The 18,769-nt window shown below is 39.7% G+C and overlaps 1 protein-coding gene across 1 annotated transcript; it reads left to right on the forward strand.

Moving 5' to 3' along the window:
* Positions 1–1,092: 1,092 nt before the first annotated feature.
* LOC104526027 (inositol 1,4,5-trisphosphate receptor type 2-like) lies at positions 1,093–17,149 on the forward strand (the record flags this gene model as incomplete). Its single annotated transcript, XM_010169362.2, has 9 exons — positions 1,093–1,201; positions 3,972–4,159; positions 5,522–5,705; positions 6,466–6,722; positions 7,680–7,880; positions 9,794–9,904; positions 14,738–14,833; positions 16,061–16,180; positions 17,083–17,149. Coding segments are annotated over 9 exons (1,333 nt in total), but the record flags the coding sequence as incomplete, so codon positions are not given.
* Between the last annotated feature and the right edge of the window lie 1,620 nt (positions 17,150–18,769).

Consider the following 18,769-nt stretch of genomic DNA (forward strand, 5'->3'; position numbering starts at 1 on the left):
CAGTGAAGCCCAACCGTGGCATGTGTTTGCTCTTGGAAATATTGCTAAGTTACCAGAGGAGTGTGAGTGTGAGTAGTGCTTCTTGAGATGTTTCTGGAACTTGCTTCCCCACTCCTTGCTGTCTGTGGTGGTCAGAGACGTTTTCATTGAAAAGTTGACTCCTGCACTAATGTGCAGATGCTGGTGAGCTGGTAAGTACTGAGACTACTTCTGGTGTACGTATTTTCAAGAACAATTTTTAATTCAAACCAGTAGATGATTAAAACTAAGGAAGAGAAGAGGTCCCATTTTACTGCCAAGCTGTTGAAATCAACAATTTTTCGCATTCTGTGGTAATCATCAGAGACCTTGCCTTACTTTTTTCTTCATAAAATCTTAGGTTACACATTGCCTCCGTAAAGCTGAGTGTTGACTGCAGGTGTTCCCAGGAGCAAAATAAAAATGCCAAGTAATTGGTACCCCCACTCTTAATTCAACGTGTCTTATGTTGCAGAACATCTGCAAAATGAAAGGGAAGATCTTCAGAGAGCTGCATGCAAATTTTGACTGACTGTGGTTTTGGAAGTAAAGGAACAAGGAGATACGGAGAATGCTTTTTAAGCTGTTCTATCAAATGTCATATCTCTGTTTTAATATTTCATGTGATGGGGCTTCTTTCAGATGATCAGCTGGATTATCTGAGATCAGAGAAAAGGGAGTGATACTACTCAGCTGCAGAAAATAGGAAGGAAGCACTGCCATGGCAGGGTAGGGCACAAGGCACACTGAATGCAGAGCACTGGCTCTTTGTAGAATTTGTTTCAATATAGGCAGTAAAAATTACTGAGGTTGGAGGTATTTGATTTATAATCAATAAGTTTAAAAGAAACTTTAAATAAAGTTTATACAATGGTATCTTAGAATTCTTCCCAGGAGATTTGTTAGATAAGACCATTAGATGTTTGGTTTTTGGACAACTTTACTATTTGTATGCTTACTAATTATAATGGAAAGACCTAGTAAATTATGTATCTGTATTAAGCAGCTTGCTTTTCAAACAAAGGAAATTGTCCACAACTCTATTTTTTTTCTATTTTTATCTTTCTCTTAAAGGGCAACACTTTAAGGAAGATACTCCTATATCGCTACTTTAAAGGAGAATATGGAAGTGGTATGAATGGGCCTCTGTCTGCCAGCTACAGCAAAACTGCACAAGTGGGAGGTAAATCAACACAGATCATTTAAAGAGAACAAAATTAGCAGCACTGTTTTTTCTAATAGGCACATTGAAAGTGCTCCAGGGATTCAGTTGGTAAATAAGTTGAACATGTTCTGTAACCAGTTAGAAGAGAGGTAGTAGCAGACTTTTCCTGTTTTTCAGTTGCACGTGCTTGTCTTAGGTGGTCGGTGTGCATTTAACAGTGAAGCAGGGACTTCCCCCAGACCCCCTGTGGTGGCTTGACCTTGGCTGGATCCCATGTGCCCACCAAAGCTGCTCTGTCGGTCGCCTCCTCAGCTGAACAGGGGAGAGAAAATATAATGAAAGGCTTATGGGTCGAGATAAGGATAGAGACAGGTCATTCAATTACTGTCATGGGCAAAACAGACTCAACTTGGGGAAAATTAATTTAATTTATTGCCAATCAAATTGGAGTAGGATAATGAGAAATAAAACCCAATCTTAAAAACCCTACCCTCCACCTCTTCCTTTTTCCTGGGCTTAACTTTACACCCCATTTCTCCACCTCCTCCCTGCCAGTGGCACAGGGGGATGAGGAATTGGGATTGCAGTCAGTTCATCATATGTTATCTCTACCGCTCCTTCCTCCTCAATGGGAGGACTCCTCACACTCTTCCCTGCTCCAGTGTGCGGTTCCTCTCATGGGAGACAGTCCTCCATAAACTTCTCCAATGTGAGCCCTTTCCACAGGCTGCAGTTCTTCATGAACTACTCCAGTATGGGTCCATTCCCTGGTGTGCAGTCCTTCAGGAAGGGACTGCTCCAGTGTGGGTCCCCCACAGGGTCACAAGTCCTGCCAGCAAACCTGCTCCTCCCCCCGTGGGTCCACAGGTCCTGCCAGGAACCTGCTCCAGCGCAGGCTTCCCATGGGGTCACAGCCTCCTTCAGGCATCCACCTGCTCTGGTGTGGGGTCCTCCACAGGCTGCAGGTGGACATCTGCTCCACCATGGACCTCCATGGGCTCTAGGGGGACAGCCTGCCTCACCGTGGGCTTCACCATGAGCTGGAGAGGAATCTCTGCTCCGGGGCCTGGAGCACCTTGTCCCTCTCCTTCTTCCCTGACTTTGGTGTTTGCAGAGTTGTGTCTCTCACATCTTCTTATTCCTCTGTCTGGCTGCAGTTGTGCAGTGTTCTTTTTCTTCTTCTTTAGTATGTTATCACAGAGGTGCTTCTACCTTTGCTGATGGACTTGGCCTTGACCAGCAACGGATCTGCCTTGGAGCCAGCTAGCACTGGCTCTATCAGACATGGGGGAAGCTTCCAGCAGCTTCCCACAGGAGCCACTCCTGTAGCCTTCCACTACCAAAACCTTGCTAAGCTGACCCAACATGCCCCACAATCAATCATTCAATTCAGTTCCAATTGGTAACACCATTTTAATTTGCCAGTAAATCCACATCCAGAAATTCATCAGAGCACAAAACGTTTGAACAAAGATGTTGCTGTTTCTGAAAACTAATTTTTTTTTTAAAATTCTACATCCTTTTTTGATACATTAAAAAAAATAAGATCTAAGGAAGAGCTTCACACAAAGATACTGGTTAGGCAATGGAACTGATTTCCCCAGAGGCTGCAGGATGTGTAACAGAATGTCAGGTCACTCTGACAAACCTACTCTGACTACTGTAAGCAGGAAGTTTGAGTAGGTGACCTCTGTAGGTCCCTTATAACCTATTTTTTTTGTGTGATTCTGTTACCAGGAAGTTACTGTAGGGTGATTTCTAAGAAAAGCCAAAATAATGTATGTCATAGGAAATGAGGCAGAAGCTCGATATAGAGCCTGGTCAAAATACTTGCCATTGTATTTTCAGCATCTGTTAGAGGCATGCCCAGATTTGTGGGCATTTCCAAATGTTACCCAGCTGATCCTCTTTGGCTCTTTCAGTGTAGACAGTGGAAATGTTAATAGTCTTAATATCCCGTACACCAAATTCTGTTCCCTAACAAACAAGAGAGTAAAGATTTACTATTTTTTTCAGTTCTGTCTCTAAAAAGTGTGTATTTGTGTGTTTATATATACATATGTGTGTATATGGCTTCATCACAAAGTCTGAACCATTTTAATCAGTTTAATCAAAGCAGTATTGACTGATTACAGTAGTACTATATTTTTTCTAATGAAGTAGATGCAGCTACATCTCTGTAAAAGTAAGTGTAGCAGGAAAGATGGTAATCTGTGATAATAAAAGATGGTTGATTTAATGAGCTAATACAATTTAACAAAATCATTTAAAACCACACCTTTAATTTGGATTAACTTAAGTCTCAGTTCTTAAAGAACATCATTGTGATGTTAATGGTCTAGGAGTGACATTGGCAAAAGCATTTAGCTAGAAGGTCGTACCGGTAACCAGAATGGATTTACCAGTACACCATCTTTTTATAGATTAGGTTTGAGATTGAAAAGCACATTTGAAAGTGGTCTCAGAGCACTGACCATACACACAGTTTAGTGTACACAGCAGTGGAATTAAAAAAGGGGTTTGGTGGACAAATCGGTGTCATTTCCAACTTCTTTATTGTCACAAGAGAATAATGGTTTGAGGTTTTATTTCTTATTCTTGGAGACCAACATAGTTTCATACAAAAATCTTTTTTGTATCAAGGAGAATTTTGCCTCAAATAGAATTTCAAAATTAAATTTATTATATTTCTACTGTGTGCATAAGACAAATTATTATTACTTATAGATTAGTTTTCATATACATATGTGAAACAAACATGAATGGTATGTATTTGTCTAATTTACAGGTGGATTTTCAGCACAAGACTCAGATAAGTGTGGGGTAACCATGTTTGATATTCAGTGCCTTCTAGATAAAGAAGGTGCATCAGAACTAGTCATAGATGTTATAGTAAACACCAAAAATGACAGAATTTTCTCAGAAGGCATTTTGCTTGGTATCGCGTTGCTTGAAGGCGGAAATACACAAACACAGGTACTTATTTCATTTACTTATTCACATATTGATATTCAAATACGTGTAGTCTGGAGGCTAAAAAAAGAACGTTTTTACTCTGAGTTCTGTGAAAACTTTATTGCTATAATATGTAGCCCTGGAATACAAATGTAAATGTGCCCTGTTACTACACAGTATCTCATAGTGTATATTCTTCAATAGAAGAAAACATTTTTCAACTGTCTCTTCCTGTGTAGCACAGTGCTGCTTTGAATCTGGTCTTTGCCATATGAGCATTACCTCCAGTTATTTCATATCTCTCTTTGTAAAATTAAAAATTACAATACTTTCAGATTTATAATAGCCTCCCCCCCCCCCCCCAAAAAAAAAAAAAAAAGTTGTTTTCTGGAAATGTTTTGGGACATTTACAAAAATCTCCAAAGAGGGAAAAATTGTTCATTTGAGAAGACCAGTGTCCCCTTCCATAGAAAATAAACTACTACTTTAAACTGCAGATTCTAGTTTTTGTGAATGATATCCCTCTCACCCAACTTCAGCCAAATAAGAGGATTGTTTATACTTACTCTGTGATCAGCAGAGTTATCTGAAGAGAGGAGAGATGGTATTAGTCACTCCCTGCATTTCCCCATATCTCATTATTGGCTGTGAAGAGAGCCTAAATAACCAACTTATACCACATTGCAAGACTGTAAAAGTTAAATGCAGGGAATCCCTTCTTGTCTCTTTATTCTGTAAAAAAGATAATACTATCTGTAGCCCTTAGAGAGTGTCCAGAAAATGTTAAAGAAGTGAGATTTTGTTGCAGCTCTCTAAAATTAATTGTTAGGGGCTGTAAAAGGCTATTACTTTAAGATAGTATTTGTAAACTGTTGAAAATTGTACTGAGCCTGCTTGACAGTAATACTAAGGGACTGGACTTAATAACCTAAAATACCAATTCTAATTCTGTGTGAAGTACAAGGAAAGTATATAATCTAAGCTATAATATTACACATTGGATGTTTCATGCTTTGTCTTGTTCTTACATAATAACAATTACTTTCCACCGTTATTTTTAGATGGAATATTATAGCTCTAGAATGCCTGGAGAAATGGAGAGTGTCACAAAGTCATTTAACTTCACGTGTAATATTGTGACATTTTAAAGATTGCAAGTAGCCGTGTTCACCATTTTATCAAAATTTTAAAATGTTATCATCAGTCTTTTGTTACCAGCCTTGTATATCACTTTGTGAAAGAGCTGGTCAGGCAGTAGCCAACATTTGTTCTGTGTAAGTGAAGTAATTATTCATCATTTGTTTCACAAAAATAGTATATTTTTTTTATTTCTTCTTCCTTAGAAGATTGATATCTAAAGATTTTTTTTTTTTTTTTTTTCAGTATTCAACTTATCAGCAACTGAAGGAGCAAAAAAAGTCAGAAAAATTCTTTAAGGTCCTGTATGACCGCATGAAAGCTGCTCAGCAGGAGATACGATCGACAGTGACAGTGAACACTATTGATTTGGGGAGCAAAAAGAAAGATGATGATAGTGACTTAACCATATCTGTTCCCAAAAAGAGGGGTAAGGAGGCACCCATGTAAAAGAGGGAAGAAGTGTATTATATTCACAGAATCACAGAGTCATCAAGGTTGGAAAAGATCTCTAAGATCATCCAGTCCAACTGTCAACTCATCACCACCGTGCCCACTAAACCATATCCCTGAGTGCTACATTTACACGTTTTTTGAACACCTCCAGGGATGGTGACTCCACTACTTCCCTGGGCAGCCAGTAAACCACATGTAGTGCACCAGTGATACTGTGCTTCATCGTTCAATAAACTTTGTTATTAATCATTGCTAATTCACATAATTTGCCTGTTTTTCTCTAAATTATGGGCCATCTCTTAAGATAATTACAAGGAATTAGCTTTAATGAAAACAGTGAAGCTATGCCAGTTTACACCAATAGAAGATATAGACCCATATTTTTAGAGAAACAGAAGCAGAGGCTGCTGCTAATGTACTATTTCACAAGAGCAAGCACAGGAACTGATTTCCCACCCTGTGGTCCTTCCATTGTTCTCATCATTTATTGTATATGGGAGACAAATAGTAGGGCTTTTTGTTTTAATGTTCTGTTTCACTCTGGTTTGTGGTTTGTTTGGAACATGCTATCCCTGCATAAATGTTGCTTTGATATTTTTTGTAAGTTGCCTAGAGGTCTTTGAAAAGTTACACACCAACAAAGAAAAAGTTGCATTCATTATTATGGTTTCTTATTGTTTAATCAAATGAGGAGAAAGAGTTTCAAAAATGAAGGAAAACTCTCTTCTTTTCAGTAAAGGATTCAACCCTGCATCTGAAAGAGGGTATAAAAGGACAGTTAACAGAAGCATCTTCTGCAACATCCAAGGCTTACTCTGTGTATAGAAGAGAAATGGACCCAGAAATAGATTTTATGGGCTCAGGAGCAGATGCTGCAAATGCAGAAGAGAAATCCACAGAAGAAGCAATCATGAGCCCTGCCATTGCAATCATGCAGCCAATATTGAGATTTCTTCAGCTGTTATGTGAGAATCACAACCGAGAGCTCCAGGTAAAGGGTTTTTGTGCTGAGCTTCAAAAGGAGCTGGAACTTCATAAGGGAAGAAAAACATGCCCATGCCTGGCTCCTATTGAAGAATAGACGTGTCTAAAATATTGTGTTCTTTTGGTCCAAGGGATAAAATAACCCTTTTCAAGAACCATTTGCATGCTTTGTTTGAGCTCATGTTTGTCCTCAGAGTTGCTTGGGGATCGTAGCAGAGCCACATGGAATTGAGAAGTGTCTAAATGCTAGTACAGTTTCTGAGCACAAATGGTGGATCTCTTGCTACAGGCTTGAAGACCGCAGGAATTTTCTAGGCAAAGTTTGGGTACTGCTCCTTTCCCTACATATTACAATGAAGGCTTTAAGATGCTATGTGTGTCCCTGCTATCAGTTCCTCTGGTAGAAATTGCTGTCCCCATAGCAACCTTTGCAAAATGAATTTTCTGCAAATATGCCTCAGTGCCGTGTCCAGCGGCCTCCCTTAAAGCAGTGTTGGAGGTGGTTTGAACTCGACTGCCATGCTGTGCTGCCATGGCCCAGGAGCAGTCATAATGTGCCACTATTCCTGCTTAGCTGCCATGGCCCAGGAGCAGTCATAATGTACCACTGTTCCTGCTCAGCTGTGGGGCAAGAAGCTTCCAAGAGAAGGGTGGTAATAAAAAGATGGGTGGGGGATATATGCAGGACATATGTAAGACATTTAAGACCACTGCAGATGTTTGCAAAGTTCACTTTCCTAAGCTTTTCTTTCTTTGCTGATTTAATGAGGTAATGGTTCTCAACTGCTGCACTAAGGCATAATACATTTTCTACAGTGTAGTGTACTCCAGTACCTAAGGTTCAATGATTGTTTGGTTGTGAATTGTTCCCTTTAATGTTTTCATGACAAAGACTGTATTTTACTTGACTCTAACTCACTTGGGTTTTTGTTGAGTTTTTTTGGTGTTCCTTTTCTCCATCCAGAATTTTTTAAGGCACCAGAACAATAAAACAAATTACAACCTTGTTTGTGAGACCCTTCAGTTTTTAGACTGTATCTGTGGAAGCACAACAGGTGGACTGGGCTTATTGGGGCTTTACATCAATGAGAGGAACGTGGCTCTTGTGAACCAGACGCTAGAAAGCTTGACTGAATATTGCCAAGGTCCATGCCATGAAAATCAGGTAGGGCTCAAATAACTTGCGGATGCTGAATAATGTACCTGAATGTATGGTATCTGTGTGCTTATCATAAACCTTTCAGTGTTTTTAATAACATAAATTCACTTGTAATTGCTATGGCTAGACTTAGTGCATTTCAAAGTTTCATAAGACTTGAGCAATCCTTTTAAGTCAGAACTCAGTATAGTTCCTGTAGTATGTCTGCTTATGTGCAGGATTTTCAGTCCTTTTGGGGAGAGTTTAATGTCTTATGTCAGTGGGTCCATGGCTTCAAATTGTCTTTGTGATGCTGGATTTCTAGTCACAGTTGTGGAGGTACATTACATGCATAATCTTCTTCTCTTCATTTTCATGCATTTTGCCTTTGCTGGTGTTTATATAGGTTGCTAACGTGTACTTTCCTTAATTCACATAACTGCCACAAAGTTTAACTTATGATCCTGCTATACTGCCTGTCAGCATCTTTAATTATCCGTAGTGAAATGGATGAGACTAAAGATCATGCTTCTAATCTTCTGTGCATAGCTTGATGCAGTCTTAAGTCATACAGCTGTGACTTTTGGTAGATGTCTCTTTAGTGCCGTGCTGAGGCAGTATAGAAAGGTAAAGAATGTAGTTACATGCTACTATACTTGATCTGAAGGTAACTGTAGTAAATTTGTCACAGTGCATGAAATTTCAGAATTTTTGCTATGGCTTACCAATGGGAAAATTGTGGTGGGCGAAATTACAGAGGCTATCTATTCTTGATACTAGAAATAGCTGAAAAAATGCATGCAGTATTAATGCTACTTCATTAACATGCACAGACGAAGTGCAGAGTGCTTCTGTTGCCATTGCTGGTAAAACCAGCCTTTACTTAATACTTTAAAAGCAAACAAAAATCCGTTATGGGCTAAATTTTAAACAGTTATATTTGATTCACTAATGGATGGGAAAAAATCTGTTAAAAAAATGATTACAGGACTGGAGATGGAAGAAAATACTAATTATGTTTCAGGTTAACTTGTTCTCTAACAAGTTTACTCGAGGAACACTGATAGTGGAAGGGAATGATTAGTTATGTTTAATTACTTAGACGCACCTGCTGGGACGATACTCAGGATTTGGGTTATGTTTTTACACCAACTGCAAGTCTGATTGAGTGTATTTCAGGGGCGAATACTCCACACTTTCATTTTGCACTCTCTCTGGTTTTCTGGAAAACTTTTCCTATCCTATTTCCTATAAACCTGTTAGAAAAAAATACCACAGGCCTTTGTAACTGATACTTATTTACAAGGCTTAGAAGTTCTGGAACTCTAGCTGTAAAAGCATTTGGGAACTACTGTTGGTCATAGTCAAGTTTTGAATTCCATGTACAAAAATGTCCTTCTGTGCAGGACCTGTCCAAGTGCATGTAGAAAACTTTAACCTTTGCAAACAATTCATCCTATAACAGCAGTATTAATGCCGTTTGCTGAATGCAAATTAAGAATTTGAGTGTGCAAATTTGTTTGTGCCTACATTCAAGCATGTCTTTTATGTATCTCCATGTGCGTTCAGCTGAACTTAGTGCTCCTGTGGGCTGCTGTCCCACCCTTGGTGCCAAACCCTGCACGATTCACTGTAAGCACATTTTAGCTTGCACCACCTTGTTTCCAGTTGTGTGCTTCACTACTGGCAATGTTGGGATTAGTTCTGTGCTACACAAGATTCCCTCAGCACCTCCTGTGGCACTTTTTCAGGCTGCTTTGCTTTGGCTGGGAGGTTAATTGCTGTTAGAAGGTCTTTTAAGTTCTGGGTCCTTGTTTTGGAAGTTGGCTGATGTGTATATTCTCTCCCTCCTTCCACCCTTCCTATTTCCCTTTTTCCTCCTTCTCTCCTTCTCCCATGCCCACCCCACCCCCCCTTCCTTCTCTTCTCTTATTTTGCAGACTTGCATAGCCACCCATGAATCTAATGGGATTGATATTATAATTGCACTCATTCTGAATGACATAAACCCTCTTGGCAAATACTGCATGGACTTGGTGCTTCAGCTAAAGGTACAGTAAATGTAAATTTCTTTATTTAACTTTGAGTAATAATAGAAGACATACCTATGCAAGAGATCTAAGCAACCTGACATTTACTTAATCTTACCAAAGCATAATATACTCAGCGGCCTTTGGAAGCAAATGTTGCAGATGAATTCAGCTCAGCTTCTGAATCCTTACTGGGCCCTCTACCACAGGCCTTTTGACCCACTGTTGTGTTTGGGAGTGTGCACTCAGCCTTTTTTAAAAAAAATCCTATCAAACAGACATGACATAGCTAACATAAAGAGTCTATTTTGTGGGCATAAAATCTCACAGGATTGATAAATAGCAACACTGTACAGACATGTAACAAGTCAGGCATTCTCTGTTTATACTGAACTCTTAAAAAAATTACTTGAGAAGGAGATGCTGTGAAAAAAGAATACTGTATCAGATAACCTGTAATGTCAAATAAGGTTGAGAACAAGGTTGAAGTAAATTGTATTTTATTTCCCTTCTCAGTGTCCTCTGAGGGGGAGGACAAAGTGTAGAGTGGGAGGGCAAAGAGTAGAGTGGGAGGACTTGTAATTTTGTTTTATATTTTCTGGATAGGCTTGTAGATGAGTTTCTCTGATCTGCGTGCCATTGTATGCAGAGGGGAGCTCTGCAGATGTACTGTCTGCCAAGTAGGGTAGAACTTGTCGAGGAGGAGCCCTGGGTTATTGCCTTTTCTTGCCTTCCAAATGAAGTATTTCCATTGCAGATGGTCTGTTTCCTCCTCAAACCCAGCAAATACTTTGTGGTAGCTACACTACATCATACTGGCAACATTATGGATGTCTAATAAAATAATTAATGTAGCTATATATCATGTACAATGAAACTTTGAATCAACAGTGTTTTACACATGATTTTAATAACTGTAATTACATTTTTGAATGGCACAGTAATTCAAGCCCCCCTTCAAGCAAAACACTTAAGCAGACATTTAACTTTAAACATGCAGACAGTTCTTTTGAAGTCCAAATTTCAGTCCCTGTAAAGAGCTAGCAACAGTAACTCCAGTGTCATTTTGATTTGCCATTATCATGAAGCTGGCAAATGCTTGTAGAACATCATTTCTATGTAATAATCAAAAATGGAGTTTAGTGATATCACTGTAAGGACCAGTTTGGCCCTGTTCATAGGAAACTATATGTGCCTTACTCTTACTTAAATAGCAAAGATCATGATCCGTGACACCAAAGGTTCAAACTGTAGAAATGGTTCTGATTTTACGGAATCAGAGCCATTTGGGTTAGAAGGGACTTCTTGAGGTCATCTTGTCCAGCCCCCATGCTCCAGTAGGGTCAGCTAGAACAGGTTTCCCAGGACTCTGTCCAGTTGAATATCTCCACAGTTGGAGACTCCACAAGCTGTCTAAGCAACCTATTCCAGTGTTTGACCACTCACACAGTAAAAAGGTGATTTCTTGTGTTTAGATGGAATTGAATGTGTGTCTTAATTTGTGTACATTGCCTCTTGTCCTCTTCACTGGGCACTGCTGAGAGGAGTCTGTCTCCCTCTTCTTCATTCCTTCCCATCAGATATTCATACACATTGGTAAGATCCCTCTGAGCCCTCTCTTCTCCAGGCTGAACAGCCCCAGCTCTCACTTGCTCTTTATATGAAAAAAGCTCCATTTCCTTAATAATCTTTACAACTTTTTGCTGGACTCATTCCAGTAAGTCCATATCTTTCTCACACTGGAGAGCCCAGAAGTGGACACAGTGTTGGGCCAGATATGATGTCAAGAATTAGATCCAAATTAAGAAGTTACTGGTTTTTATTTTGAGCAGCAACACATCAAAATAATACAGCACTGAGTTTACCAGGTATTTTTTAACATTGACAATCTGTCAGTGTTCATAGGCAACTCTGAAGTTGCACATGCATAAATTTTGCAGTGAAAATAGAGAATGCGAAGTATATAGGCCCACACACTTCCACATACAAGCAAGCTTGCGCTCTGTTTTCAGGGAACATTGTATGTTGAACTCATACCCCCAAACAAAAGCAAAGGCAATGCAGAATTATATTTTCTCATACCATCTTAATTTAGCTTGTTTTGTACATAGTTTGTGATGTGGTATTTAATTACATCTTCATGGATTATATTTTCCCCAGAACTCCTGAATCATTTAGTGAGCAGGGCAGAGTGTGTTCACTGAGTGCACAGATGGCCAATGTTCTGTTCTGCCTCTTGTGATTTTGACTTCCTGGCCTTCCTTACTGACTAGTGTTTAAAGCCCTGGCACACAGTATGACCTCAATATCTGCCACTCTGTATAGTGGCAGGATGAAGAGAGGTTGTCAGCCTAAGGGTAGAGAGAGTCTAATACGAGTGTCTTTTTGGTTGTTTGTTTTGGGTTTTTTTTTCATAGCACCTCACTCTGCTGTATCTAGTTGCTTCACACATTAATTTATTTTTCTGAAATTCGTATGAGGAGATAAGATGGGAAGCCAGGTAAAGAGAAATGAAGGCCAGAAGTATTTTGGGCTGTCTTGTTTATACTGATTTTTTGCAGTAGTAATGTGTTATGAAGAACTTTATACTGTATTTTCCAAGCAATGGACCTCTTTTCCTCATTGGTGTCTGGGAATGGAAATCATATCCTAAGGTCTCAAAACATGCAGAAAATGAGGAAGAAATGGTCAAATGAGCACCTCAATATCAGGTGCTAGTGATCAGAGAGACAAAAAACTGGAGGATGTGCCTGCCTGCTGTAATTCTAGGCTATGGCATGCCACTTTCACTGACTCAGCAGCAAGCAGCTGGCTGTTGATGATACAAAGTCCTACCCACCCTCTACCTTTCCTCACTTCCTGGAAGCAGCAGCAGGCTTCTTTCCATCCCCAGTGCTGACTGCACTGGGAAATAGGTTAAAAGTCCTCCTTAATTGTGAGTAATGCCTTTGTCCACCGTTTCCTCCCCTTCCTTCTCAAGCTACCTTGCAGCCTGTCTTGCCCCTTTCCCTCCTCCACAGTTTGAGATCCTAACAATGGTACCATGACTGACTTGGTCACCGTAGTAAGTGAAAAATGCAGCAGAAAAAAAACAAACATCCAGTTCCTCAGAGCAGCACCCTGTCAGTTGTCTTAAAATTCTGTCCTTTCCCTCCACCCAGTCTCATTCACTGTGCACGTTAAACTTATGCAATATAGGTTGCAAGTAAAGAGTCTGATTAGACCTTTCCAATGGATGATGCTGGTGTGATTCTGGAGCAAAAGGAAAGGGGAGCTATGGAAAAATCCATATGGTCTCCTTTAGCCAGTCCCAATCTGGTCTTTTCTTCTCATCTGTTCTTTGTCCTTATCTCATCCTCATGTTGGCAAGCCCAGTCTCCTCTCTCCTGGCTTCTCATTCAACTCCCAGTCCTAGTTCACCTGTCATATATAAATCCTCATTCTATTCATCCACCCTCCTTCCATCTTTTCCTTCCTTCTGCAGCTGACTTCTAATTGTACAGTCCTCCAGCTGGAGTTGTTCAGACCTCAGCTTGACACAGCCCTGAGCAACCTGCTTTGAGTAAGGGATGGTACTGCTGAAAGATCAGTCCAAAGGAGAGCCTCAAATATGGAATTTTGTGATCCAACTTGAATTATTTTACTGTGATTCTGTGCCCACCAAGAAGAAATTCTGAGGGCTTTTAGCAGTGAAATGCCAGTATACAAATCATAATTAAAAAAAGACTTACAAGCAAATTTGGCTGGGGTTCCCTTGGGACTACAACTTGCCTGATTGTGTTGTCTTGTCCTCTAGTGCTTCAGATTTTCAGCTCTGCTATTGAAACTTGGAGATACAAAAGCTGTTTAAAACAGAAGTTGCTTGAACATGCAGAAAATGACATACCTCAGTTCCAAAAGCAGCTGAACCCTTTTCCTCCAAAATTGTCCATACCAGTTGTCTGAGGCAAACCCTCGCTGTGAGAAATTTAAATTTGAATTGCTGACGTCTGGCAATAAGCAGCTGAGAGAGAGATTTTTATGGTGGGTTCAGAGTTTTACTGGCCCCTACCTGTATCATGGGGCTACGATCTACTTCCAAGTATTCACACAGCTCAGTCTGTAGTAGAGGATGATGAGGGGATGTTGTGGCAGGCAACATGCTCTGCCAGAAAGCAGTCAAACCTCCAAAACCATTCTTCCTCTTCTGTTCACAGCATCTGATTTAACTGGAAGTCAGATAGGTATCCAATTCTAAGGCACTACTGGGTTACTGCTGCTAAAGTTCATGTTATTTAATCCTCAGGAGAGGTCTCAGTTGAAAGCAACTGATTGACAAAGTAAAGAATATCTTTATACATTCCCTCAGGAATATTTGGTAGTGAAACAAAATTCCAGGAATGTATGATAACAGTTTATATTATAGCCTTTCAAATAGTGACCAGTCAGACTGGGAAGGAAACCTACCTGAACGATGACAACTTTTGTGTAATACATTTTGTAATTACCTCTGGTGAGTATTGTTTTAACAGAAAGCCATGGCAGAAATTGCTAGGTGGGCAGTAAGAAAAGGAAATGGGATTTCATTTCTTGTGCACAGTATAGAACAAGGCTTTCTATTTAAGTTGAATATTTTTCAATATTTAAAATTCTTCTTCCAATATAACATGCAGGGTTAGTTAGCCTTAAAGTATGTTGACATTAAAATGGGAGAAAAGCCCTATTAAATATGTCAGTAAAATAAAAGATGTGAGTAGTTTAAAATCTTATCCACTAAAAAAGTGGTCCTCGTAATCTCAATTAAAACAAATGCAAGGGTCATTAATCCATGAAATAGATTTTTAAATTTACATTAATTTGGTTTTGTATCTCTAGAACAATGCCTCCAAGCTTCTGCTGGCTATTATGGAAAGCAGGCATGACAGTGAGAATGCGGAAAGAATCCTTTTCAACATGAGACCAAGGGAACTGGTGAGAAAACTTCTGAATATTCATAAATCTTTTGGCTGGAAAAAAAATCTGTCATTAAAACATTTTTTAAATGATCTGCATCTAAGCTGAAAAGTGTTGGCAGCATATGGTGACACAATGTATCAGGATAGTACTAATTCACAAAAAGTACTTTAAAAGTATCAGGCATGCATGATTTTGGTCTTTACGACTTCATTATTTTTATCTGTTCCAAGCACTTTTCTGTAATTGTAACTAAATTACCATAGTCTGGTAGACTCTCTGCAAGTACACTTTGTCAGGGGCTGGGAAATAAAGCTGTTACAGTTTGTGAAACAGTGCCAACAGAAGGGTGTGTGTGCAGATATATATATATATATATATGTATTACGTGTTTATGTTGTATGTTACACGTATATGTCTCATGAGCAAACAGACAGAGTTACAGGCAGTTGTTGCTGTATTTTGGAACAACTGTGATACTTGTGTAGGTCTCAAGGAATTTTAAATAGATTGTAAGTCTGGAGAAATTGTTTCCAATCCAATTGACCACATAACAGCAGTGACTGAAAAACCTGTTTTGTGGGGAGATATGTAGGCATCAGCCCTTGCACTTGGGCAGAGCCCAGTGGCCTGCTGCTTTCAGGGAGTCATCACAACAGCGGTGTGTTACCATGATGCTGCCGTCCCTAAGGTACAACAGCAGGATCAGGCCCTGTGTGGGGAATGAAGGACTTCCTCCTGTTGGTCTTGAAAGAGGCTTTTGAATATTTTGGAATTACCCCAGCACATTGCCCAGATCTGTATTTTCCTTTTCTTTTTGGTTTAGTGGGGTTTGGTTTTTTTCTGTTAAACTATGTGGAGGATGCTAGGTGATGTTGCAGCCAGCTCTAGCCAGAGAGAGGTCATGGCTGTGCTCTTCGAGTGCTGCGAGACTCTATCTGTGATATCTGTAGATCTATCTTTAAAAGCATTTGTGAAAATACCAGTTCAGAAAGGCTCAGCATCCTTTCTTGTGGTTGCAGAAATTTTGCGGGTGAGAAATGTAGCAGTTTGGAGCTTTGTAATACTTCAAGCTTGTCTTTATTCAGGAAGTGTTTCTCAGGCTGCTCACTCCTCCTGCAGGACTGCAGGACACCCATCCAGACTTGAGTTGAACGAAGCGAGGATGTTCAAACATGGCCTTCGGTGCTTTCCCTGCAAGAATTACACTTATTTCATCTCTCCTTGGTTGGGTTTGTGTTACAGGTGGATGTGATGAAGAATGCATATAACCAAGGCCTCGAATGTGACCGTGAGGAGGAGAACGGAGATGATGGCATCTCCCCAAAAGATGTTGGCCATAATATCTATATTTTGGCACATCAGGTATGTCTTATTTGTTGTGTGACTGCTTCCAGTAAAGCGTTATGTGGTTAAACTCCACACAAAACCTCTCTGATTAAAAAGAGGAGTTTTCCCTTCTTTTGATTTCTGTCTCATGTTTATGTACCACATGACTTTTTCTGGAACGTTGCTGAGAGCAGGACAAGTGAGCAGTCTCACTATGAGTAGGCACTCTACAGGATTTGGTAGGCGCTGTTTGTATCAAATAGCAATGTAGAGCCAAGCAGTTGATGTACACTTAGCTTTGTCTTCCTTTAACATTAACAGCTCATTCGTGTCAATCAAATCATAAAGTTATCATTATTGGTGTATTTAAATAGCAGCTTCAGTTGTGATACCAAGTGAACTTGAATTGAGAAGATTAATAATATTTTAGATAGACTAATTTGCCAATAAGAATAATTGATCCTTTTCACTGTTTTCTCCTTTTGAATTATGTTGTAGTGCTTTCAAACTTTTTCTAACCACTTTTGCTTCCCTACTGGTAGAGGTAAAATGGACATTGGAGGTTTTTATTTAATGGGATATTAATTCTTCAGAACAGTTGGTATAAAAAATAGTTTATTTTCAATTGTGTTAAGAGTATTGAAGAATTTTTTTTAAAATTAAACAAGTAAAGACCACTTTTTTAAATTATAGCATAATGATAGCATTTGGTGTGTCATATAAGGAGCAATTTTTTAAAAAATGTTTTTAGTACATAAGAAGAAATGAACTGATAAGGATAGGGAGTGTTCCACATTCATTATATTTATTAAGTGTTGTTAGGAATTGAATACTCACTGGAAAAAGAAATCAGTCTATAGTTACACTAGTATTATGCAATACTTCTTTCAAGCAAGGGATGAAAAAACAGTGACTGAATTATGCTCATGTGCTTGCAGCACGTTGAAATAAGTAAGTCTTGTTATTATGTTGGTGTTATGGATGACCATGTCCCACTCTTGCGCTGTAAGTACATAAGATACCCACCAAAGATGACAGAATTTTTAGAAAGTATCTGTAGCTCCTTACCTTGTATGGCTATTCACTCCTTGAAAACTAAAATGCTTGCCAGATCGAAATGTTGGTATTTTATGTCTTCTGCCTACACTTTCTTGTTAGATGATTTAATGAGGTTCATGGCAATGGAAAATAAATTTTGAGGAGCAGAATATAGGCCTGAAACTATATATGAGTAACTGCTGGTGTCATTTTACCAGAGAGGTCCTTGCCAAGGGTACACTAGCTAGCTGAGGTGTAGATTAAGTGCTGTCCCTAGATACATATTCAGGGTGCTGGGGAGGCCCATGAAGCCACTCCCCAGCTATTCCAAATGCCTCATCTATAATCAGGATTTTGGTTGCATAAGGCTCATGGCAGCAATTTACTGAGCTCCTTCCTGTTCTGTAGAATTAAATGTCATAATTGCCTGCATGCTGTAAAAATAAAAAGGACTGTTTTCCTCTTCTTGCATTTCTGTAACATGGTATGTGTGCCTGTTCACAATAGCTTTTCACCCATGTCCAGCCCCATACCAAAACAAAGCAATGGAAGGGCAGGCAAGCTGGGGCCTTTCTTTCTCCTCCACTAATGAAAAGCTATGATTCTTGGCACAGGACTGCTGATCTCTGACCCCAAACTCTTTCCATGTGTGCCCTTTTGCTTGCCCTGGGATGGGCAGGATACGAGCATGGTCCCTCCTCAGTAAGGCCATTGTTGCTGGGTTCCTTTTCTGGCTCCACTCTCCAAACACCTTCTTACGCTTTGCTATGTTGAAGTGGCTTTTTGGTGGCTGGACCTTCCACTCAGCTTAGTTGACCTGTTTTACATAATATTTCTTTGCTGTGCTCCTTACAGTTTCATAGTTAATCTTTTTTTTTTTTTTCTTTTTCTTTTTTTTTTTCCCCTACAACCAGTGTGGCTCTTCAGTCACTTTTCTGACACTTACTTGTGACCACTTGCTCTAGTTACAGCTTTTTGGTGCCTCTCTAATAGCAGAATCAAGACCAAGAGTTCCTCTTTTTGCTATTACAGCCCTCAAGCACAGACAGTTTATTTTGGGGAGCTCAGACTTTCAGTTTTTGTCGTTGCACTCTTCGGGGTGATGGTGGGTTCTGCATTTTGCCACCACTACATCCTTCCTTGCCCTTCCTGTGGTTGATTTTACCAGAAGCAAAAGGCATTCTTGTAAATGTTTGACCCACAGTGCATAGAAAGTTATAAATATGTCACAAGCAAGGCAGAGATTTCTGTTATTAAATCTCCTTTACAACTTCCCAACCCCTACCCCAAATGCATATGCAGGTATGCAAGTGCATGTGCACACACGTACATCTCACACACACACACACACAGAGGTGTGTGAGCGCAGCAGCCTGGGACATGGTAAGAGGCTGACTGTTAAATATGCCGTGTCATGACAGTTATCACGTCTCTTGCACATGTTTCTCTGTCCCCTCTTCTTGCCTTTATTTCTGTATCCTCCTTCAGCCTGCCACATGCCATAGCTGTGCTGCTTCCCCTGCACTGACTTCAGGCTGTGTGGACGCTGCTGCTCCTCACTTTTCCCTTTTGATGTATTATGAGCAG

This window comes from Antrostomus carolinensis, unplaced genomic scaffold, assembly GCF_000700745.2.
Source record: "Antrostomus carolinensis isolate BGI_N321 unplaced genomic scaffold, ASM70074v2 scaffold14630, whole genome shotgun sequence".
NCBI lineage: Eukaryota > Metazoa > Chordata > Aves > Caprimulgiformes > Caprimulgidae > Antrostomus > Antrostomus carolinensis.